The 26,046-nt window shown below is 38.7% G+C and overlaps 1 protein-coding gene and 1 pseudogene across 2 annotated transcripts in view; one reads left to right on the forward strand and one right to left on the reverse strand.

Moving 5' to 3' along the window:
• Positions 1-2,258: 2,258 nt before the first annotated feature.
• Positions 2,259-2,582, reverse strand: LOC109247647 (guanine nucleotide-binding protein G(I)/G(S)/G(O) subunit gamma-10-like; annotated as a pseudogene).
• A 4,908-nt stretch (positions 2,583-7,490) lies between these two features.
• Positions 7,491-26,046, forward strand: part of PPA2 (inorganic pyrophosphatase 2) — an 88,097-nt gene continuing 69,541 nt past the window's right edge. The window contains exons 1-3 of one of the 2 annotated variants that reach the window (XM_019416401.2): positions 7,495-7,790; positions 20,984-21,048; positions 23,000-23,044. In XM_019416401.2, the coding sequence (XP_019271946.1) occupies positions 7,616-7,790; positions 20,984-21,048; positions 23,000-23,044 (285 nt within the window). In that variant the 5' untranslated portion in view covers positions 7,495-7,615. Of the gene's footprint in view, positions 7,791-20,983; positions 21,049-22,999; positions 23,045-26,046 lie in introns of both variants that reach the window. The other variant, XM_019416411.2, reaches the window with a different exon arrangement.

A 26,046-nucleotide genomic window follows, 5' to 3' on the forward strand; every position in this document is an offset into this window, starting at 1 on the left:
GGGGGGTGGGGAGTGGGGAGGGGGGGTGTGCCAGCCTGTATTTTGCCCTCAGCTTGCCCCAAGATCCCTCCTCAGTATAAGAAAGTCTGTTCCTTAGTGCCTGGAGGTCTGGTTTCTGTTTCCTGATGTGCAGAGGTGTTCTGTTTTTTCTAGGAACTATGAATGATCATAGATACACAAAGAAATGTTAATCAGTCACACAGGTTAAGGTTGTTTGCTAAGGTTTGAAGACTACTAGGTTGGCTGGAGGGCTGAGTTGGCTTCATAATGACATGTATCCATCATTATGGAATCACAGAGAGCAGTTGCACTGCCTTAAAAATCCTCTGTGCTCTACCGGTTCATCCCTCCCTCCAACCCCAACCTCTGGCGACCACTGATCCTTTTATTGTCTCCACAGTTTTGTCTTTTCCAGAATTCGTACAGTTGGAATCATATAGTATGTAGCCTTTTACGATTGGTTTCTTTTACTTAGTAACATGCATTTAAAGTTTCTGCATGTCTCTTCATGGCTTGATAGCTCATTTCCTTTTTGGCACTGTCCTGATGGGCCACAGTTTATTTACCTATTACCTATTGAAGGGCATATTGGTTGCTTCCCAGTTTGGGCAATTATGAATAAAGCTGCTATAAACATCCATCTGTAGGTTGTCATGTGGACATAAGTTTTCAGTTCATTTGATAAATACCAAGCAACATGACTACTGACATGTATAGTAAGACTATGTTCAGTTTTGTAAGAAACCGCCAAATTGTCTTCCAACGTAGCTGTAGCATTTTCTGTTCTTAATAGCAATTAATGAGATTTCCTGTTGCTCCACATCCTGGAAGCAGTTGGTGTTGTCAGTGTTTCGAATGTCAGCTATTCTGAGATAGTGATATCTCATTGTGGATTTAATTTGTATTTCCCCAATGACTAACGATGTAGAGTGTCTTTTCATATGCAAATTTCCATTGCATATCTTCTACAGTGATGTGTCTCTTTGGGGCTTTTCCCTATTTTTCATTTGGTTATTTGTTTTCTCATTTTGAGTTTTGAGTTTTTCGGGTATATTTTGGATACGATTCTTATTAGATATGTGTTTTGTAAAAATTTTCTGCCAATCTGCTTAAGATTTCAACTAAAATTCTCTTTTTTAAAAAAAAATGATGAATTAAGCAGAAGTTTTTATTTCCAAGCTCATCAAAGATCATGACAAACACAAATAAAGTATCCTTTTAAAAGTGTCCCAGATTAAATCAAAGGCACATCATCAAAGTAAAACCTACCTGTGACATTAAAAATTCATTTAGGCTGTAGTATTTTCACATTATTTTGTTTTTAATCATTTTTAAAATGTTGCGAAGATCACATTTAAACATCTTTTTAAATACATAATGTAGGGTTTTTTTTTTTCCTTTTTAAAAATTTTTTTAAGTACAACCACAACTATAAAATAGAGGAACTTAAGAAGACAAAGACCAACTCTGCTTCACACACAGGATGGGGCAATCTAATACACAACCCAACATGAATCTTTCCATAACAAGTTTGCTAAGAAATAGCTTCGATGTTTAGTGTTACAAATAAAATAGTCTTCTCATTTAGAAAAATCAGACCATGGGGCGCCTGAGTGGCTCAGTCAGTTAAGCGTCTGACTTTGGCTCAGGTCATGATCTCACAGCTTGTGAGTTCTAGCCCTGAGTTGAGCTCTGTGCTGACAGCTCAGAGCCTGGAGCCTGCTTGGGATTCTGTGTCTGCCTCTCTCTCTCTGCCCCTCCCCCACTCACACTCTATCTCTCCTTCAAAAATAAATAAACATTTTAAAAAAATAGAAAAATCAGACGTCATTTGATTGATAAAGCCTATTCTTCCCCCTCTTCTATACTTGTTTGTCTTCATGTAGAAACTGTAAATTCACAAGAAATGAACAAGTTTTGATATGCTATAAAAATCTTAAGAACAACAAATTATAAATATTCAATTTTTTAACAAACAAAAATGTTTTCCTTCCCAAAATGTAAACATCCAGTAAATAAAATGAACATAATATTCCAGGCATATAGAAACACCAGTAATTCGCTTATGAAAGAGGTGTATTTGGTGGCAACATTTTTGTTTGTCTTACATATAAAAGAACTTTATTTTATAGAATAAAATGGCCTGAGAAGAACTCAGGCCATTATTACTTAAAGTCTACTCCTTCACCCAGTCTCCTTATCTGAGTGGAAAAATTCATCAATTTTTATAGAATTTTGGCTATAGCACCAGGCCACAGGAAAGGTCTGAAATATCTAAAGTCATTTGGCTGGAGAAAAGTGTTTTCTTGTGACTTGGAGGCAGCTATTCATCACTTTGTGCTTAAAAGCATTCCCTAGTGAACTTCTTCCCTACAGCCTTTAGGATAAAGCACAGGATCTGGGCTCCTGGAAGGCGTTGCTTCCAGATGGAACACCTTAAACTTACAGGGCACCCTCGCAGGCATTCGGCGCACAGGTAACTGTTGAAGCTCTGCAGCTGCCTGTGAGCCCTTGACCCTCTCCACCAGCTTGAGCTGCTCCACCCAGTGTGGAAGGCTGTTCACGCAGGCCCCTGAAGACATGACGGCGGCGCCGGGCTCCGAGGGCCTAAAGTTCTCTTGTAATATCATTTCATTTGGCTTTTAGAGTTGAAATCATTACATATTTTTTCCCTTAGTAATACAAGTAACTTAGTTTAAATACTTGATAAGTAACAGTTCATGGAATATTTTCACAATATTTTGAATGAAATTAGATAGGTAGTAAAGTGGGGGTCGGTCTTCAATTAGTCTGAATTTCTCCTAACAAATTTTGTTTTGCAAAAAGAAGAAAATTAAGATGAGAATTAAATTCAGCTGGGAGAACCAGAAAACAGAAACAAAAAAAGAATATTGGTGGTTTAAATAAGATATTTATTTGTCTCTCATGTAGAAGTCCAGGGATATGTATTCTAGAGCTAATACGGTAGCTCTGCTCCACAAAGTCCTGTGGGGTACAAACAAGCTCCTTTCAGTTCACAGCTCCATTCCTCAAAGTTGTGACCCTTATCTTCATGGACAAGGGAGCATCCAAGTTCTAAGTAACAGAATGCAAGAAATGATGAAGAGGAAAAGGTAAAGGATGATGTACCTGCCTCCTTATTTTCCCCACCCTAGCTTTATTGAGCTATAATTGATATATAGCATCGTGTAAGTTTAAGGTGTCTAGTGTGACGATTTGATACGTGTATATTGCATATATATATATATATATATGTGTGTGTGTGTGTGTGTGTGTGTGTATTGCAAAATGATTACCAAAATAAGCTTAGTTAATAGCTTCATCTCCTGACATAATTATCTTTTTTTGTGTGTGTGGTGCAAACATTTAAGATCTCTTGCTATTCTCTTAGCAGTTTTCAAGTATATAATGATTACTAAGTATAGTCGTCATACTGTACGTTACATCCCTAGAACTTATAATTTGTACCTTTTGACCACCATCTCCCTATTTCCTCCACCTGCTAGTCTCTGGCAGCTACATTCTACTCTTCCTGAGTTTGCTTCACCTCCTTTTTAAAAATATTGCTCATATAAATGAGATCATGAAGTATTTGTCTCTGCCTGGCTTATTTCACTTAGCATAATGCCTTCAAGTCCATCCATGTTGCCACAAATTTCAGGATTCCCTTCTTTCTCATGACTGAATAATATTGTTATGTATATATGTACACCACATTTTACTGAAGAATGTTCCTAGATATCCCACTGGTGGACTTTAGTTACATGCTCATACCTATTGTAAGGGAAGCTGGAAAGTACAGTTCTTATTTGGAAAAGTAAAAAATTATTTTGTTATAAAAGAAGGGGAGTACTGATGTTGGGGGACTATTAGCCTCTATCACCCACAAGCTTATTCAATCACTTTGTAGTATTTCTATTTTGTTCTTTTACCCATTTTTATTTTTATTTATTTGTTTGGTTTTTGAGAGGGAGTGCAAGGGGGGAGGGGTAGAGGGAGAAAGAATATTAAGCAGGCTCCTTGCTCAGCACAGAGCCCAACATGGGACTCAGTCTCACGACCATGAGATCATAACCTGAGCGGAAATCAAGAGTCTGTTGCTTAACTGACTGAGCCACCCAAGCGCCCCTCTTTTACTCATTGTTAAAATTGTTTATTTTCTTATTTTTAAGAGTTCTTTGTGTGTGTGTGTGTGTATGTATTAAACCACTTTTTTACAAAATTTATTTATTTATTTATTTATTTATTTATTTAGAGAGCATGTGTAGGGGAGGGACAGAGAGAGAGAGCATGTGTAGGGGAGGGACAGAGAGAGAGAGAGAGAGAGCATGTGTAGGGGAGGGACAGAGAGAGGGAGAGAGAGAGCATGTGTAGGGGAGGGACAGAGAGAGAGAGAGAGGAGAGAGAGAGAGAGAGAGAGAGAGAGAGAGAGAGAATCCCAAGCAGGCTCCACACTGTCAGCACAGAGCCCAATGCAGGGCTTGAACTCACCAACCATGAGATAATGACCTGAGCTGAAACCAAGAGTCGGATGCTTAACATACTGAGCCATCCAGGGGCCCCTGTCATATTTTGATTGGCTCACAAGCATGAGCAATGGCAACTAGTACATTTTTAAACCTATTTATTTACCTGTTATAGGTAAGGACAATAATGAATTTGAGAGACATATGCTGCTTTTACAAAATATCACACATAAATGACTACTCCACAATTCCAAAATTCTTTTATTTCCCATTAGGATAATTCAGCATTTCAGAAAATGACAACTCTATCCAAGTTAGATTTTGTATTACACTTAAACCAATGCTAAAAGCAAAAACAGAACTGGGATCACTATCTCATTTTTCTCTAGCTCCAACTCCTATCTCTAGCACAGTTTCACAGCTGTGGAAAACACTGGTTTTGTACCATCTTTAACAAAAGTCTTTCACTTTAGTTGTCAAGCCTTCTTAGGGATGGCCTTAGCTGCTTTGCCCATGTCATACCCTTTCCAGGGAAGCCCATATCCAATTACTGGAGTATAAAGGCCCAGTGATTTTGGTTCTACTCTGACAACTCTAACTGGAGCTACTTAAGCTCCAGAATATTCTGTGGGGTTTAATCTTATTCTGAGAATCTATAGACCATTAGAAAATAGCCCACAATTTTGTCTCAGTGGGGTTTGTCTTGTTGAAACATCTGAACTTCAAAAGTTAATAGAACAGTTAAGCTTTTTTTTCTACATGAGGAAACAATAAAATTATACAGCCACTGTGATGTATGCACAAAAGAAACTCCCCGCCCCGACCTTTTACGGGAGAGCCCGCCCTACAGATTAGCTTAAGGAAGCTGACACATTACAAAGCCACCACTGTTGACAAAAACATTTTATGATCTACAATCTAAGTAGAGAATCTAAATGGTTATTAACAATATCTTCTAGAGATCCTTTCTGGAAATTGGGTAGACCAGTCTTGTAATTTTAACTGTCCTGAAATAATTCTTGTGATATTGAAAGAACTCAGGTGCTCAGTAGCGAAGAATGTGAACTCAGTTCACAGTTGCAGTAGAAATGTGTAGAATTCCCACAGACCTTTCCAAGGAAGTTGGACTGTTGGGAAAGAAAATGACATTTGTGGCAGACTGAAGTTTGTCCTCCATTATTCATTTTTCCCTTCGTCTGTAGTAGTATGGCTCCTACTTTGTATCCAGGCCTCTGATGACCCAGAAAAAAGGTTCCTAGTTTATAGTTAGTTGTGGCCCGTAGACTAAGTGCTGCTCAATGCAATGCAAGTAAAAGTAGTATATATAGTTTTTGGGATGTGTTCTTAGGGGAAGGGGCACACCCTTCTTTTTGTTTTTGTTTTTTTTCCTCCTTTCTTACTAGGTGAAATGAAGATGTGATGGCTGGAGCTGTAGTAGTCATTTTAAACTATTAGGGTGACCTTAGCAATGGAAACCAAACACAGAAGAACAACGAAATAGAAGTAACTTGGGTCTCTAATATGGGAGAGCTCTGTTTCACCTACCTCCAGACATTTATGTTGATCAAAATCCCGACCACCATCTAGATATAAGTATTATTCTCTCTCTATAAAGTTACATGATAGCTATAGAGCCATCTTGGTAACATTTCTGCCTACAGAATTTTGTAAGTAAAGGTTTGTTTCAGCCAATTTTTTAAAAATCTTGTCTATCTTGTTAACATCGAGAACCAGGGGATGTACTTGTAGCTATAGAACAGAGGAAAAAAAAAACTAGTTTAGACTGGAATCAGATCCATAATCATGACGTAATCAATGTAACTTAATTAACAATCTGTGCAAAGATGTTTGTCTTGTAAGAGGCGTGATTTTAAGTTAGAATTATATTTTTCATGAATTTATGTATTCATTGAGCACAGGAACAGTTCACTTAGAAGCCAATTTTTATTACAGTGCTTTAAGAGATGATTTTAAAAATGCCTTCTCTTTTCATTAAAACCATTTCACTTAGTTTTCACAAAGATCTTAAATGCATTTTTTTGCCTCTTTCTGTAAAATTGCTACTTTTTGCTTTCACTTTTAACTGAATAACAGATATTTAACATTAAGTTTTAATTTCTAATGAAAAAAACTTTTTTACTGCTTTCTTCTGGATTCTCTCTTTGATTTGTGAGAATTGAACTTTATATTGACAAGGAGGACATTGATGATCTTAAGAAGGTGGAGGAAGCTCATCTGAATTGAGATGGGGAAAGAATGTGAAGTGGAGATACTACTTAGCAACAACTGTTTTCACAAGTTTTTCTGGAAAGTGAATAACTAGAATTTCATATGCTAATAGAAAAATTTGGTAAAAAGGGACTTCCAGGAGCAATTTACCGCCACGACAGAGGAGCCATTATTTTATGCAGGGCATGCTGCCACAACCAGCAAGGATGCTAAATCTTAATTCCTAAGTGTTTAGCACATTAACAATCCAGTGGGTTGGTCAGGGTGAAATATGTTTACAAAGACCTGGGTACAGTACCAAGTGCCACTGTAGAAGTGAAAATATAAGAAAAAGAAAGGCTAAATCACCTTTAGTTTGGTTAAATAGGAAAGGCTTCATGCAGGAGATAGCATTGATGATACAAACATCTTTGCACAGAAGTTAATGTTTTTTTTTTTGCTCTAGAAGTCAGTGTCAAGGTCAAATCTTCACAAGGAGGTCTGATCATTCTTACGATGTTTTTGTGTGTGTGATGCTTGTCCCCTACATTGGACATCATCTAGAGCAGCACCTGGCACATAATTATCACTCAATATATCATTATAATAAAGATAATATTATGACAGTAAATATTGACTGGATTGGTGAAGGCACGAACGCATATACACATTAATAAGTGACCATGAGCTCCTCAGGGGTGCTGGACGCTGTCTTGTTTACCTTTGAACCCTGACCTCACTGCTCATATACAGTGTACCTTACTGCAATTTGCTGGGCACTCCCATTTCTCCCGTTTCTCCAACCAGAGATTGGCTGGGGTGGGGGATCCAGATCCAGACCCGGGGCCAGAGTGTTGACTCCGGCCAGTAGGGGACGCCGGCGCGAGGCTCTGCCAGGACCCCAGCACCGCCCAGCGCAGAGCCGAACCGCCGTCTACGCCATGCGCGTGCTGCTGCCGCTCCTGCGCACGGGTTGGGGCTGGCGCGCGTGGGCCCCAGCTGCTGCCCGCTTGCCCCCGGTTACGAGTACAGGGTCCGGGCCGCACCGCGCCATGGCCCTCTACCGCACGGAGGAGCGCGGCCAGCCCTACACCCCCGATTACCGCCTCTTCTTCAGTAAGTAGCTCGCGGGGACTCCCGCGGACGGCGCGCCTAGAGGAGGCTCGGGCTGGAGCCTGTATGGTCCGCGCGGCCTCCTCCCTCCTTCCTTTGGGTGGCCGAGCGGCCCAGGCCGCCTGCCCGCACGCGGGGGCCCGCGCAGAGCCACGGAGCAGCCAGCGAAGGGGACGGCGAACCCAACCCCCAAAGGCGGAGCGCAGAGACGCAGGGCAGCCGGCGGCGCCGCGCCGAGTCGCCCTGGGCGCGGCCAACCGCCCTCTCCGAGCCGGGCGCGGAGCGCGCAGGGGCGCCCGCGGTACCCCGCTGCGGCCGCGCAGCCTTAGGCGAGCCCCTGCCGCCATTCCGGGCTCAACGTAATTTAGTCGTGGGAGGGAAGCGCAGAATCCGCCCTCTGGACGGCTTTCTCGGGCGCGTAATCAAGCTCCTCCTCCCGGGGAGGGCCGCCTGCAGTTGGAGAGGCAGGCAGAACTTTGGAAGTGTCTCGTCCCGTGGGTCTTTTTCTGGGGCGACTCTGGCCAAGGATCTTGTCTCAGAAGCATGAATTTATACTCACAGGTTGGCACTTTGAATGCTGTGCTGCGTCAAGAGCCTAGTGGGCCTCAGGGTAGCCAGTGTCCTCCTCACATTGAACAAGCCCCAGAGGGCGACACGAATTGCGGGGCGCTGAGCTGGCCGGCCAAGTCGGAAAATGACCCCGGTTCCCGTTATTCTCATTTTTCTTTGCAGCCCCACGTTGCACCGTGTAGGTTAGCAATAACGTGAAAATAGCGAGGTTGGTCGAGTTGCTTTCATGCCTCATTGATTTCAGAGCCCTAAGGGTAGGAGTACTCTTTCTGTGAAGTCGGCCTTGCCTGACCGCCCATCTCGTAGGAGTACCAGCTTTGGAGGCTTTCAGATTTAAGCCCGAATCCTGGATTTTTCAGCTCTTGGCTCTGTGACCTCTGATGAGTTTCTGACTTTGCTACGCCTTGTTTTTTGTCTTATCTGTGAAACAGGACTGTAAAGATTACATGGTGAAGTGTATGTAGTGATTAGTCAGAGTGTATAGAATATAAATTATTATTAATAATACTTGTCTCATTGATACATGTAATTTATAAAATGTTTACACGTATCCTTAACTGAACTTAGCGTCGAAGGGTATTTTATGGAAAAGGAAACTGAATTTGTATACTCTTAGGATTATGATGCAACTGATAGTGAAATACCCATATTCTTCAAAATTGGTTGCTTTTTTCCTCTTTGGTACATATTTTTTTTACATCCTTGTTTAGTCAAGACTGATCAGGTGGAGAGGAACCCTTAACAAGAAGTCCCAAGTTTCTGAATGAATGTGTTCCCAAAGGTTATGTATGATGTGATGACTTTGGGCACCGTTTTCTATTGAAAGAGTGTTATGAAATGGCATTTAGGTTTTTGAGTAGATAAAAGCTTGTCTAACATACATGGCATGGTAAAATTATTCTAGATTTGCAAGAAGTACAGTTAATAGTAGACCAAAAACGTCAGTATGTATTTATGAAGTGTGCTAGACACTGTTAGACATGGCACTGGGGAGATTTTCATTATGGGCCCTGCTTTCATGAGAGTCATACCAATATATTACATTATTATATAGTAATTAAGGAAAATATAAAGACACTGAAAAATATTTTACTTGCATGTTGGCTGAGAAAAAATATCTTGAGGAGCCTAGAGTATATGACATAGTTGACTGACTCCTGGCTTTGGAATAGAGAGTCCTTAATCCTGACTTTGCGGTATGAGCTCTCACTTCCTGTTATTTGGGCAGGTGATTGCTTCATTTCATACAGGGCCAGTGTCTTTAGTTGTAAAATAATGCAGTTGACCTAGCGTTTGATCTTCAAGGTCCTTGTTGGTGCTGCCATTCATTGATTGAAGGTGTTGGATCAATATTAGATATTCTGACATTCTCTCTTGGACAGGGCCTCTATTAGGCCATCTCCAGGGCGGAATTGGCCACTCACCATGGTTGGTTTCTCTAGCTACAAGTGTATTTCAGACTCATGAGTTGTCCTTAACTAGAACGCCAGAGATATCTTTTTTACCCAGTTAGGATAAATGACAGAAAACAAGAAAAAAGGTTTCCTGAGGTAAATGTGCAAGAATTGGAAGGAAGGGTGGTTTGGGGGAGGGGCCAGGTGGTGAGGTTGTAATTGGAAGGTTATGTGGGGTTAAACAGTTCCTGAACCAAAACACCAGATGGCATCCTTGGCCCAGGACTGTGTACTGCTTGCTGGCAGGGGTAGGAAAAGTGAAAGGAAACCCCTTCAGTGTGAGGGAGTACGAGGAAAACAGTGAACACATTGCTCCTTTTAAGGATGGTCTCAGATTGGGTATTTTGAACTCTGGCAGTGTCTATATGCAGTAGTAGAGTGTAGTTGTACGTGACTTCAAAGAAAAATATGAGGGGCGCCTGGGTGGCTCATTCTGTTAAGCGTCTTACTTCGGCTCAGGTCATGATCTCGTGGTTCGTGGGTTCAAGCCCCATGTCAGACTATGAGCTGACAGCTCAGAACCTGGAGCCTGCTTGGGATTCTGTGTCTCCCTCTCTCTCTCTCTGCCCCTCCCCAACTCATGCTCTGTCTCTCTCTCTCAAAAAAAAAAAAAAAAAAAGCATTAAAAAAAATAAACACTTGGCTGAAAAGTGTTATTCAGCATTATTACAGTGGAATCATTTCCCACATTTCCAAATATATCCCAATTCCCTGAAATACTACTGCATTGGGAGGTAGACCATTTTTGAGCTTCATATCTGCAAATGCTTTCTCTTTACTGCTATTCAGAAGAATCAGAATAAATGATAACTTTAATACTTTCTTTGTTTTTTCCTTTTTAATTAGTGTGGACTTTTTAGAAACAGTAGTGAAGTGAGACAGAATGATGTAGAGGAAAAGGGATCTTGCAGGGAATCACCAGGCCCCTTTGGTGCCAGCCCTGTCCCTTTATTAACTTTCTGTGTGGCCTTGAGTGAGTCATTTAACTTATCTGTAATTCATTTTTTTAAACTATAGAAAGAGGAAATTGGACTAGATGATCATTTCCCAAACTGTGCCGAGTTGAGCACAGATGTACCATAGTTTATTATTAGGTTTCTTTAAACAGAGGGCTTCATGGTTTAATAAATGAGCAGAACACTTCCCATTTTATCACCATCTTGGAGAGTCACAGTGTGCGTATTAAAGTTCTGGGAAGTTCTGATGTGAAGTAACTTGTCCTAAAATTTTGACTCCTAGAGCCCTTATTTCTCATCACATTTGTTAATATCATAGTGACTCCAGAGTTTTATGGAATTAAGTTGGGGAAGCACTGGGTGAGATGATTTCTGAAACTTCCCAAAGCATGTGTGTATCAAAGAAACAATTCTACACTAATAAGCATGTCTTAATGGTCTTGGGCCTCAGCTCAATTTCTCCATCAGCAAAATGGGGATAATGCTAATAATATTATAGAACTGCTGTGGTAGTTAAATGTGTAAATATGATCAGTGTTGCACACATGGCATATGGTAAATATTTAACTTATGTTATTTCCTTTTTTTTTTTTTTTGAGTTCAAGATATAAGACCAAAATTCTTGTCATAATCTGTGAAGGGTGAAAACAACAGGATGCAGATAAAATTGAATCTTTTGAATATGTCTCGATGTATTAATTCCTAGGCCTCAGTTTTAATGGATACTGCCCTGCAGTCTTTTGAATTAATTGTGAAATCATGATGAAGTTAGACTTGTTTATATGGGACCAAAGATAAGCACTGCATGTCAATGTTCCTTTGGTAGTCTGTATGTTTTTGTTTTGCTAATAACTTGAAAATTCAATATTTCAGGTTTTTTACATTTTCTCAAAAGATGAGTAGAAGCTATGCTTTTCATAGTTTGCACTTTTGTTACTATGGGATAGTAGGGAGCAAGTGACTGGTTTATTTAGAGAAACAATGCTGTAGGTAATTCACATTGCTTTATTTAGCATGAGAATGAATCATGCAGTTCTTTAACAATGAATGAATTTATTTTATCATTTATAGTAACTATGTGCTTAAGTTAAAATTACTACTGGTTTTCTTTTAAGTACATCATTTGAGTGGTAGGTGATAGAATCTGCAGTTGAATGTACCATACATTTGAACTTACTAAAATTTTCTGTGAATAATCCACACAATGTGTGTTTGAGTCTTAAATATATGAGTTTTGTAACCTTTTTTTTTAAGTTGGCTCATACCATGGAATTTGAATTCTGTGTAGAACATGTAGAACATTATGGTTATTGTGTGAATATTGAAGAATTATTTGTACTTGGTATTCTTCATTGTTAAAGCTTCCAGTAAGTCTCTAGAAATGCTTTTAGTAATAATATGTAATAGTTTGTTGGTACTTGGCATCCATGTAGCTATTTTGTATATGTACATGTAACCAAATACCGGTTTTGCATTCCATTCCATTTTCTCATTTACTAATACCATTAATAAACTTACTAATACCATTAATAAACTTTGATCCTGATACAACTTGGTGTTATGAGAGAAAAACATAGGTAATTTACAAAATAATAGAATAAAATCTCAATTCAGTCTAGTTGAAGGGAAAGTTTTGACATTGGCGATGTCAAGTGTATGTATATTGATGGGCCTGAAAGAATTCATTAGTTTATGCTCAGGGATGCTGTCTGATTTTTGACAAAGTGAAATATCAAGACAGGATGGTAGGGTGACTACAGTTGTTTGTTGGATTTTCCCTCTAATAAATTTCCTATTGAATTGATAGTAAGTGAATAAAAAAGGATAACCCTAAAACAACAAATAAGAAGGACTCATCAGAGCGGGAGATTTCAAAATATTTATGGAACATGAAAAATAGATGTAACTGTGGTTATTGATGAAACAGCATGTATGAAATCCCAGCTTAAGTATATGTGTCAAGGGTCTGTAGTTTAAGAAGAAGCCAGGCTCCTTGCAGAACCTCAGAGTGGTTGTGGGTGGGATGTGGCACTTATCGAGGGGTCAATATAAGTTTTATTATGGAATAGCACACAGATGCTTACCATGCAGGTTTAGGACTTGTGGGATTGGCTGGCTTCCTCTACAGAAATTGAAGAAAGTGTTTGGAGGGAAGTAGAACAACCTGATGGTATTGCCCCAGCAGAGCCTTCTACATTCTAGCACTTAGGCTCCTACCGACCCCAACCAACACTTCTGACAAGTGTCAGAAGGAATGGAGGGGTAATTACAAAGGGATAGATAACAGAAGAGATCTAAGAATTTAAGGACCTAAGCATTCCTAGTCCCAGACGCATTATAAAATCTCAGAAAACTGAGGCTTTTATAAAGAAGATTCTGAAAGTCCTGGGGCTGGGGACAGAGGAGGGAGGGAGAACAGGTCACCTGCAAAGGAATGATAATCAAACTGGTATGTGACTTACCAGCATAAATGAATGCTTAAAGACTGGAGTAGTGCCTTAAAAATTCTGAGAGAGAAGAATTTTCCCCCTACAATTTATCCAGACAACATTAATCTAGACTGAAGACCAAATAAAGATATTTCAGACATTTAAGGACTTGGGAAATTTACCTTGTATGCATCCTTTCTTACAGAACACAAATTAGGGATAAGCTCCAGCAAAACAAGTAAGTAAACCAAAAAAGATGGATGAGTGCATGGGGTCCAGAAAACAGAGCTGAGCTGGAGACCAAAGAAGCAAAATCTTAGGGTGCCAAAAAAGCATTCAGTCCGTGTTGTACCAAGAGGATAGCGATTTCAAAGGGAACTGTGTAAAGAGAGAATTCCATAGTCTCTGTGGAATCTGTGAGGCATTTGAATAATTTATAGATATGATTATGACTGACAATGGGAGAAACATAATTAGAAGCACAAGTCAAAATAGAAGCCAAACAGGAAAGGAAATTTAACTGTAACACTATACTTGGCCAAAAATCAGCACATAGACAATGCTTCTCAAACTTACTTCAGTGTAAGAATTATTTGCGGGTGCTTGCTAAAAATCTAGATATCCAGATCTCTTCTTAAGATTCTGATTCCCCGGGGGCCGCCTGGTTGGCTCAGTCGGTTAAGCGTTTGACTTCAGCTCAGGTCATGATCTAACGGTCTATGAGTTCCATCCCCGCGTCGGGCTCTGTGCTGTCAGTTCAGAGCCTGGAGCCTTCTTTAGATTCTGTCTCCCTCTCTCTCTCTGCCCCTCCCCCACTCACGCTCTGTCTCTCAAAATATGAATAAACGTTAAAAAAAAAAAAAAAGATTCTGATTCCCGGGTCTCCTGGGTGGCTCAGTCAGTTAAGCCTCTGACTTCAGCTCAGGTCATGATCTCACAGTACGTGGATTCAAGCTGCTCCGCATCTGGCACTGTGTTGACGGCTCAGAGCCTGGAGCCTGCTTTGGATTCTGTGTCTCCCTCTCTCTCTGCCCGCCCCTTGCTTGCTCTCTGTCTTTCTCTCTCTCAAAAGAAATAAATAAAACATTAAAAATTTTTTTGAAAAAAGATTCTGGTTCCCTAGGTATGGGGGGTCCAAAGACTTTTTTTTTTTAAACAAGCACTCCCAAGTTTTTCCTATGATTAGAAAAATTTTGGAAATACACTAATAGGAAAAGCACAGAAAATTCAGTGTGATTGTAGAACATTTACCACCTTGAAATGAAGAAAAAATGAAAATGCAGAAGATAGAAATTAGGAGAGAGAAAGAAGAATGAGGAGAATGAGGTAAAAAGCCAGTTAGTAGGGTCAAGAAATACTGTGTTTGGTGGAACATTGGAATCAAGCTATAGTGTGTTAAGATTGGTCAGTAGAGAATTTAAGAGGAATACGTTGGGGTCAAATGAAACAAAATTTTCTCTTAGCATTGGAAACAGTAGATAATCTCTAAAATTGGTAAAGTAAAAAATTATCATACAAATATATTATTTGGGGAGATGTAGATAATCACTAGACCTAAGGTAAGTTAAAGAGGTGAAAGTAGGTTGTTCTAAAAGTGGATCTGAATTAGAGAGAGGTGGGTACTGATGTCATTTTTTTTTTTAATTTTAATTTTTTCATGTTTATTCATTTTTTGAAAGACAGAGACAGAGCACAAGCAGGGGTGGGGTGGAGAGAGAGGGGGACACAGAATCGGAAGCAGGCTCCAGGTTCTGAGCTGTCAGCACAGAGCCTGACGCGGGGCTCGAACTCACAAACCGCGAGATCATGACCCGAGCTGAAGTCCGATGCTCAACCGACTGAGCCACCCAGCGCCCCCTGATGTCATTTTTTTAACCATGTACATGCATTGCTTTGTTTAAACAACAAAATAGGTATTTAAAAAGCAAACTGATAGCAACAACTTGGTTTTAAATCTAAAGAAACAACCAGTCTGAACTTCATATAATGAAGTTCTCACTCAAGATTTATTACTAATTTATTATTCTGAGGCTCTGAGAAAGGGCTGTCTGTACTGTGCCTCAGTTCTGTTACCTTTACAAAGTGCCATACATTGCCACAGTGCTTGCTGCATATACCACATCTCTCTATGGCTCGTATGTATAATATAGATTACCCTTTTTGTTGTATAGAGAGGATCAGGATAGATTCTACCTATCTTTAAGTCTACTTTTAGGGGCTCCTGGGTGGCTCAGTCAGTTGAGCTTCTGACTTCGGCTCAGGTCATGGGTTTGAGGCTTGCATCGGGCTCTGTGCTGACAGCTCAGAACCTGGAGCCTGCTTTAGGTGTCTCTCTGTCTCTGCCTCTTCTCCACTTTGCTCTCTTGCCCTCTCAAAAATAAATAAATAAGCTTAAAAAAAATAAATCTACCTTTAGAGATTCTTCATACTCTTTATATGGAGCATACTAACATAGCACTGACCTTAGAAAACTTTTAATGGGTTCTCGTTCCTTTGTGCATTAGGTCAGTGATTAGCTTTCTGATAATGATGCCAAGAGGACCTTTGTCTTTGCACTTACTGGATAATGCTTATGTAGATGATTTAGTGCATTCCCTTTCTTGGCTGTGGATATAGCTCACTTTTAGCACGTTTGTATTCCAGCATCTAGTACATTACCTTTTACGTACAAATTGTACATTGCTCAATTGAAAAAATTGAGAAAATTAAGTTTCAGAGAAATTGAGTGACTTTATCAAGCTCACTAACTAGAAGTCAGGATCTTGATCTCTGTATTCATTGCTCTGTGTGAATTTACTGGTGTATTGCTCATCAAAGCATTATCATTATCTGACATTTAAAGCCATATTTTATTTTTATTTTAGTGTGTGTAATTCTTTTATTCTTTTTCTTCATTAGTACATTTTTATTTATACTGTTTCGTGATCCAAATGGCTTCCAGTAGGTATGGTTATCTGAGACCACTCATTCACTAATAACTCTTTTTACCTTCCAAGATGCCAATTAGATACCACTTAAACATATGTATTGGCATTACCATAGTGTTTGAATATGATGTTTGTTTTTAAAGGTTTATTTTTTTAAAAATTTTTAATGCTTATTTTTGAGAGAGAGAGAGAGAGAGAGAGAGAGAGAATGAGTGGGAGAGGGGTAAAGAGAGAGGGAAATAGAATCCAAAGCAGGCTCTAGGCTCTGAGCTGTCAGCACAGAGCCTGATGTGAGGCTTGAACTCACAAGCTGTGAGATCATAACCTGAGCTGAAGTCGGATGCTTAACCAACTGACCCATCCAGGCATCCGTATTTTTTTATTTTTTGACAGCACACACGTGTGCTTGTGCAGGAGAGGGACAGAGAGAGAAGGAGAGAGAAAATCCCAACCAGGCTCTGTGCTGATAGTGCAGGACTTGATCTCTCGAACTGTGAGATCATGCATGACCTGAGCGGAATCCAGAGTTGGATGCTTAACCGACTGAGCCACTCAGGCACCCCTGAATATAACATTTAGATTGCAATTTAAAGAGATAGGTACCTAAGCACACTTCATAAATCTTTAGCTTTTAGCAATCACAGCTTAGGCTAGTCCCATTTTTCGCTCAGACTTGAGTAACATGCATTCATCTTAAATCTTAGTTTGTTGGGGCTTGTCCCCAGTTAACAAGAGCATTGGAGCTCTAGAGAAATTTAACACCAAATCAGTGTGCTAGAGGTATTTTTCACTCTTAATTACAAAGGCAGCCCAGCTATTTTGTCATATTTCCTATACTTCCTTAATTTTAATAATGAAGTTCCCTGGTCTGTGCAACATCCTGAATTCTTAGAGCTGGGATTATTGTTAATTCCCATCACAGTGATAGGTCTCAAATGTAATTATTGATATAATCTGCTAAAGGATTGCATTTTTCTCAAAACTGTCTTATCTTTGTGACTTAAAGCGAAGAATTACAGACTGATTGCTCATTGGAACAAGAGCTTCCATTTATACTTTTTTTAAATTAAAAAAATAATTTTTTTAATGATTATTTATTTTTGAGAGAGAGAGACAGTGAGCGCGCACATGAGCAGGAGAGGGGCAGAGAGAGAGGGAGACACAGAATCTGAAGCAGGCTCCAGGCTCTGAGCTGTCAGCACAGATGCGGGGCTCAAACTCACAAATGGTGGGATCAGACCTGAGCTGAAGTTGGATGCTTAACTGACTGAGCCACCCAGGCGCCCCTTTTATTTATACTTTAATACATACTTTCCTTAACCGATTTTTTTTGCTCCGTATTTATTTTTTAAATTGCATACATTAGTTCACTTTTTTTGTGTGAACAGTTCTGAGTTTTGATAAAATATAGATTCATTTAAACACTGTCATAGTCAAGGCATAGAACAGTTCGTTACCCCGAAATAGTTTCCTTGTGGTCTCTCTTTAGCCCCCTTACCCTGCACCCTCAAGCCCTGGCAGTCACTGATCTGCTCTTTATCCCTATAGTTTTGCCTTTTCCAGAATGTCATCTAAATGGAATGGTTTGAGTCTAGCTTCTTTCACTTGGCAATAGTTCATTCTTTTTTATTTGGGACTAATATATCATTGAGTAAAACACCCATTATATGGGTGTAGCAGAGTTTATCTGTTTACTATTTGTACATTAGTTTGCTTCCAGTTTTGATTTTGAATAAAGCCACCTATAAACATTCACTTATAGGTTTTCATGTGAACATAAGTTTTCATTTCTCTCGGTCAAGTGCTTAACAGTAGGATTTCTGGGTCAAATATTTAACTTTATAAGAAATTGCCACACTGTTTTCCAAAGTGTCTGTATCATTTTCAGTTTTCACTGCCATAATTTATTTTAATAGAAAATAAAGGTGACCCATTTAAGTGTCTGTGTTACTTATAGAAAAGTAAACAATCATGCAGCAAACTGATAATTTCGTTTCTTGTGTTACTCATAGAGGATTTTAAATTCAGGCAGAGAATTTGACGTTTGATCTGGTATGGAAAAGAATTTTTTTAAGATGCATCTTTTTTAACTAATGAAAAGAGCTTTATAGGTCATGGCAAGCTTTTTATATACTTTGTCACTTATGTACTCTTAGTCATCTTTATCCTACCTTGTACATGATCTTTCATGCACAACTCCCTTGTTCCTAGAGTGGGAAAAGAAAAATTACATGAACTTTTTGGAGGGAAAAATGAAATCGTAATAGAGATGTATTTATTGAATGCCTACTAAGTACTGGGTACTTTCTGGATGCTGGGGACTGAGGAGAGAGCATAACAGAACAAATGAAAACAAACAACAGAAACTCCTTCCTGCAAGAACTTTAGTAATAAGTGCTAAGGAAAGCCTGTGAAGCATGAGAAGAAGAAATGCAGTTTTGGTGGAGTGAGGGCCATTGTTAAATTCTATGCTTCTCACTTTAGTGGGCTGACGCCACAGCTTGTTTTTGTTTATTTAAATTTTATTGTGAAATAATTTCAGATTTCACAGAGTTGCAAAGATAGTACAGAATTCCAGTATATCTCTTACCAACTTTCCCCAAATGTTAGTATCTTTCATTAACAGTGTACATTTTTTAAAACTAAGAAACCAACATTGGTACCAACTGTGAACTCCAGATTTTATTTGGATATGACTAGTTTTCCCACTAATGTCATTTTTTTCTTACAGAATCCAGTTCAGGGTACACATTATACTTAGTTATTGTATTTCCTTATATTCTCCCCAATCTAACAATTTCTCAGTATTTCCTTATTTGTTTTATGAGTTTGAGACTCTTAAACAGTATTGGTTAATATTGTGTAAAACGTCCCTCAGTTTGGATGTATCTGCTGTCGTTCTTGTGATGAGAGTGGGGTTATGGGTTTGGGGGGAAAAATACAAGTGAAGTACATACCCTTCTCATCACAGCGTATCAGGAGGTACATGTTATTAACATGACTTTTCCCTGGTGATGTCAACTTTGATCACTCGGTTAAGGGTACTTCTTGCCAGAGTTCTCTACTGTAATGTTATTGTTTTTCCCTTTCTATGTTGAAGTGAGTCAGTCATTAAGTTTAGTCTGCACTCTGGGAGAGCAGGGTAAGCTTTCCTTCTTGGAGGGGCGACGTCTATATGTATATATTTCTTGGAATTTTTTGTAAGAAATGTTTGTCTGTTCTCCCTCATTTATTTATTTAAACAATCATTTATTTGCATTAGTGGGTCTCTTGTATTATTTACTTAATAATTTGGTTTGTGATCGAATACTCTGTTATTTGTTCCTCAGTTTGTTCCACCTTTGACCTTTGGGAGCTCTTGTAGATTGGCTCCATTTCCTTTCGACATACAGCCAACCTTTTGTTTCTTTGAGCACTTGGTTGATTTCTGGTCCTACAGGATCCATTGGGTTCATCTTGTATAGTTTTTGTCCCAGCCTTAGAATCCGCCTCTTCTTGAAGAAGTCCTAGTTCTTTTTACTGGAGAATAGTACTTGGAAACCCAAGATTTGGGAGCTGAGTATACTCATTGCTATTAGGCTGTCAGCCAGTTCATGTTTTATTTTGTTAAATTTTTTTTTTAAAGTCTAAATTTGAAAATTATGCCAAAGAGGTAGCAGGGCAGAAATAAAACATACCCTGACTTAGGTAATTATAAACTGAAAAATTTTTATGGCTGTATTAAGCCCAGCTTTTAAAATATGCATTTTTATATGCAATGAAGATAAGACAGTTTCTATTATTAAAGTTTGTTTTTGTTTTAAGCTTACCTTAATATAAACATTCTTATCACTGAGTGGAAACAAATGATTTGTTCTTTTCTTTTAATTGGGTAGGATCTTTACATCCTGTTCATAGGATTATAGACAGAAATTGGGAATTCTGTTGTTAGATTACTCTTCGGAAAAGTGACATCAGTTTTAATCCAGTCACTTATTAATGAGTATCTGTTCACAAGTGAGATATTTCATATTTGGGGCTTTAGTCAATTTTAGACATTTTCTGCTTTGGATGTGTTAAGCTAGAGAGAGAAGTACAGTTGATCCTTGAACAATGCTGGGTTAGGGGCACCTGCCCACTTCACAGTTGAAAATCCATGTATAACTTTTGACTCTTCAAAAACTTAACTTTTTTTTTTTTTAACGTTGATTTATTTTTGAGACAGAGACAGAGCATGAATGGGGGAGGGACAGAGAGAGAGGGAGACACAGAATCGGAAGCAGGCTCCAGACTCTGAGCCATCAGCCCAGAGCCCAACGCAGGGCTCGGGCCCACGGACCGCGAGATCATGACCTGAGCTGAAGTCGTACGCTTAACCGACTGAACCACCCAGGCGCCCCTCAAAAACTTAACTTCTAATAGCTTATATTGACTGGTAGCCTTACTCATAACACAAGTAGTAGATTAACACACATTTTGTATGTTACATGTATCATACACTGTATTCTTACAATAAAGTAAGCTAGAGAAAAGAAAATGTTACTAAGAAAATCATAAAGGAGAGAAAATATATTTACAGTATTATATCAAAAAAAAATCTGTACCTAAGCAGTTCAAACATGTTGTTCAAGGGTCAACTGTAAATTATTTCAGTAAACCAAATGTGGATTACTTGGTATGTATTCTCTGTGGTCATCATATTGGGGCAAGTTTTAAAAGTTGAATTAAACTTTAAATTGGGAGTTAAAGTTAATTTCGAAAAAACTTTAAAAACTCCTTTTAGGTTTAAAAGTGGATAAGGATATAATTGCTCTGAAGAACAGGATAGTCCATTGCTTTAATTCTGTATTTTTATTTTTGTTTTTTGTTTTTCCTTTGCAGAGAATGTAGCTGGTGACTACATTTCCCCCTTTCATGATATTCCTCTGAGGGTGGACTCTACAGAGGTATAGTTTTTAACTTGTTTTGGGGGTGACAACATGTACTTCTAGTATCACCACAAAATACTTTTTAGAAGATTTTGAAAGGAAAGAATGTGGGTTGGAAGTCAAGAAGGATAACAGAGTTATCACAACAGGATTGTAAGCCTCCTTCATGAATTAGAATTAGTGTGAGAATAGGATCATTCCAGGAGGAAGGTTATGGAACACTGATGTGGGATTGGTGCTGCCTTCCAGCCCTTCAGAGGACTGGACTGTCAATAAGATGGCTGCAGGGAGAATAATAGTGAAGATTTATTGAATGCTCATAGTGCTTATCCAAGCACTGTGCTCAGAGCTTGAGTTGCATTATCTGAGTACAGCTAGGGCTACTGTTATTACCTTATTTTGCTAATGAGGTTCAGTACCTTGCCCCTGGTCACAAATCTATCATCTGTTGTGGGAAGTGGGATATGAATTTAGGTGCTCTAACTCCAAAGGTTGTATTCTTAATTGCTCTTGTGCAATCATTCCAGCTCATTACTTCTAAGTAGTATTCAGCTGCAGGACAGGAGGTCATATAATCTGGAGAGAGAAAGAAGGCAAAGAGAGGGCAGAAAGAACTCCATTTTACTTTATGTGTGTCCATGTGTTTTGTTTTGGCTGGTGAACAGTCCAACCCAAATATCTCCTGTCTCCCAACACCACTGCTTGCTTTTGGCCAAAAGTGCATGCATTTATTTATTCACTTACTAATTTCTTCTTTCAGTAAATAGTTCTTGCAGGCTTATTATGAGCTAGACGGCATTCCAGGCACTAGGGTTGCAGCAGTGAGTAAGATAGATAGGAGATATAGTTCCCACTCGATGGAAGGAGGTGGACAACCAGGAAACAAGTCAATCAGAGAATGTTAAGTGCTGTAAAACTAGAACAGGATAATGAAAGGAGTGATTGGTGGGTGCTGCTTCATGTGTGGGTGTACCATGACAAAATCTGTTCACCTAACAAAATGATAATATTTTGTGGAATCAGGCAGTAGGTAGGGGTGGAGGTGGAACAAAGAGTGGACTAGAAACATTCCAGTCGGCATGATATTCTGCCTAAGGAGAATGGGTTTTGGGGAATATGAGAAAGTTGAGAATAGGGCAGGACTAACATAGAACAGGATACGCCTGTGAATTCTGGGCACGTGGGGATTGGTACACACAGTGGTTGTGTACATAAGTTTCTCCCATCCTCAACTATTGATTAGATAGTTATTGATTAGATCAATATTAGATAGTTATTGATTAGATCACCCTCTAATGATTAGAACTGTTGCACCTTGTACTTTGGGAGGTGGTTGTTTTAGGAACAAAAATAATGTTTCAGGGCCTACTTGGGATAGTCGTTTTTCTGTTTTGTTTCCTTCTTTGGTGTTTTTTGTTTGTTTTTGTTTTTTTGGTGTGTAAAGGTTACATGTAAGTGTGAGCATTTGTGAATGGAGTAATTTTTCTTCCCAACTCATCATATAGTCTTTTTTAATTTAAAAGTGCTTGATGGAGGCGTAGTAATCACACCTTTGTGGAATTTACAGGCAGGAGGTGTAGCTGAGTACTTTCATGGCTTGTTAGTCATGCTCCCTAGAGTTTCATTTCAATAATGAAATGACTGTTTTAAGTGTAATCACGGGAGACTGACAGTCTTTCCTTTAAGACCGAACAGAGCCTTTGCTTATTTTTATAAAAACTAGGAAAATATACTTGAAAGAGATTTAGCTTTTCTAATAATTTATTTTATGAAACACCTTGATGCTCATGCACTGGGGATGCAAATGCTGAGAGAAAAGAAACTGGGCATTCGGTAGTTCTCGAACCCGGTGTCTGGACAGCTTCTGTAGTGGAATATTTCTGTAGTAGGCTTACTTGGATTGCTTTGCAGTGCAGTTGTATTCTTTGATGAGATATTACAATCACAAATACCATCTTTTCTTTTATAGGAAAATGGCATTCCTACAAAGAGAGCACGAAATGATGAATATGAGGTATATCTAAAGGTTTTTATTTTTGTGAATCACTTCTGTTGTCCGTTAAAGACCTCGATGATTGTTTGCATTTGTAAAGTGCTTCTAAACTTTTCCCCTCTATGAAGATTTTTGTGTGCGTTCTGATGTTTTTATTCTTCCAATATGTGTGTATGGCAGCTAGGGATGATCTTACCATTTCATTTCTTTTTCTTGTTTATAAAATCAAATTTACCGTTTTCTTTATTGCACACTTTGTAAAGTGTACAGTTCAGTGTAATTAGGTACTTCCGCATGTGCAGTCATCACCACTGTTCATCTCCAGAATTTCTTCTCAAACTGAAACTCTGCCCACTGAACAGTGACTCTCCGTTCCCTCCTTCACCCAGCCCTTGGTAACTACTATTCCATTTTCTATTTATGAATCTGACTATTCTAGGAATCCCCTTAACATTTCATCTTATAAGTGAAAAACCAGAGAGAGTAAGGAACAGAACCCAGGTTTTAGTAGCAAGCTACTTATCATGGTAGATAGTCTAAAGTAAAGGTACTTTATAAAAATTGGTCACTTTGTCATTTTTTTTATTATAAGGAAAAAGGTGGTTTGAGAGGCTGTTTTAGAATGCAGGGACAAATCTTTTTGGGGATAGAGGAGGAAAAAAGACCGCCTATATGCTAGAATAAACATGTTCTAAATATATCTTTTAAATATGTGACTGTCAAACCTTCAATAGTTGTTGACTTAGGCCCAGAACGTCTGACTGATGTCTGTCATCTCATCTCATGTTGTTGATGCCTTTTTATCTTACTGATGCCAGACAGCATTTCCTATCACCTTCGTCAGCCTTCTTTTCCCTTCAACTTTATTTCCATCTTTTTTTTTCTCTATTTCAACTGAAATTCATGACCCCAGCCTTTGAATCTACTTCCACAAATAGCTCTGGGTGTTGTTCAGTGCCCACCACCATTGCCTGCCGTCCATCTTGTATTCTCTTAAACTGGTGTTTGTTAAAATGGTCCTTAAACCACATACCTTGGAATAATGTAGAACACTTGTTAAAACTTCAGATCCAGATCTTAATTACATATCTACTTCAGATCTTAATTACATATCTACTACACCAGAATCTCTGCTTGATGGAGACTAGTCCACATATTTAACGAGTGTTTCAGGGCATTTTACACGTACTGAAGTTTGAGAACCACTGCCCTAGATGTTGGGTGAATAGACATTGAGGGGTTCGAGGCTTTATAGTTTCCTAGAGACTTTATGTATCAACCTGGAAATAGTTTTCTCATTGGGGAAAATGTATTCTGAGAGCATATAGCCAACTTAAAATTTAATTCTTAGAACATGGTTCATTTGTCAGAGACTGCCTGATTTGAGTCTGTTTGTGGTTTGTGTGTTTATTTATTTATAATTCTGAACGATTTTTCCCAACCCCAAGCCCTTGGCAGCCACTTTTCTTACTCTCTGTTTCTATGAATTAGGCTGCCCCCCTTTTTTTTTTTAAAGAATTCCATATATAAGGTTCCATATATAAGAATTCCATGTAAGTGGTAAAATGCAGTATTTGTCTTTCTCTGTCTGGCTTATGTCAATGAGCATAATGCCCTAACAGTCTACCCATTGTTGTCGCAAATGGCAGGTTTCCTTCTTTCCCATGGCTGGATAATATTCCACTGTATGTATTAAGCACATCTTCTTTATCTGTTCATTCATTGATGGACACTTAGGTTGTTTCCTTATCTTGGCGCTATTGTAAGTAATGCTGCAGTGAATATGGGGGTGCAGGTATCTTTCTAATATCCTGTTTTCTTTTTTTTCTCGGATAAATACCCAGAAGTGGGATTGCTGGATCATACAATAGCTCTGTTTTAATTTTTTGGAAAACTGCCATACTGTTTTCTGTAGTGGCTGCAGCAATTTACATCCCACCAAGTGCAGAGTGTTCCCCTTTTTCCACATTCTCACCAACACTTGTTATTTCTTACCTTTTTGGTGACAGCCATTCCAGCAGGTGTGAGGTGATATCTCATTCTCTGATAATTGTGATGTTGAGCACCTTTTCATGTCCCTGTTGACTGTGTGTCTCTTGGAAAACTGTCCAATTCCTCTGTGCATCTTTTAATCAGATTGGTCTTTTCCTGTTGTGTTGCAGGAGTTATGTTTCAGATATTAATCCTTATCAGATACATGGTTTACAAATACGTATTTTCCCATTTCTAGATTGTCTTTTTATGTTGTTAATGGCTTTCTTTGCTATGAAGAAGTTTATTAGTCTGATGGTATCACTTGTTTATTTTTGCTTTTGTTGCCTTTGCTTTTAGTATCAAAACGAAAATTTATTTGATCTTTTAAGAGTTGGAAAGAGAAAAGAAGGGTGATTTCCTCCCATTTTTCCCAAAGGCATATAAAATTTACTGACTTTTTTCGTATCTTATTAGTTATCTTTTTGGTTTTTGCAACAAAAATAGCAGGGAAAAATGGAGGAGATAACTGAAGGAGGTAAATGGTCCTAGCTCATACCCAACTTTCTCGGTGGAAATGTGTCCCCTTGTGTCTTTGTGATTTTGTACTAGATGTCAGTAGACTGTTACTGGTTTATAATTAACAGTAGTCTTAGGATAACCCAACTAACACTGGCTTTGAAAAATTATAGATTATATGCATTTTATCTGGAAAGAAGAAAAGCAGACTGGAAATTTGTTCTTTAGAGATCAGAACAAATGATGAGGGGAGATGGTTTGCAGGCTTAAGATTCAAACCTTATCTTTTGTTCTTTTGGCCTATTTCAAGTCTCTGAGTGGTTTTGGTAAGTGTCATTGTGTAAAACAATTGCCACTAGCCTGGTCTTCTCTATCACCTCTGAGTATTCATCTGTATGCCTTTGTCCTCTTATAGCCAGGCTTTCAAGGATGAATAAATTATGTGAACATCTGCCATTTACTTAGGTTTTTCTTTTTAACAGCTACTTGAGACATATTTAAACAGGTGCTGGGATACCTCATGAAAGAGCATA

This window comes from Panthera pardus, unplaced genomic scaffold (genome assembly GCF_024362965.1).
Source record: "Panthera pardus isolate Hobbes unplaced genomic scaffold, ASM2436296v1 HiC_scaffold_13, whole genome shotgun sequence".
In the NCBI taxonomy this organism is placed as follows: domain Eukaryota; kingdom Metazoa; phylum Chordata; class Mammalia; order Carnivora; family Felidae; genus Panthera; species Panthera pardus.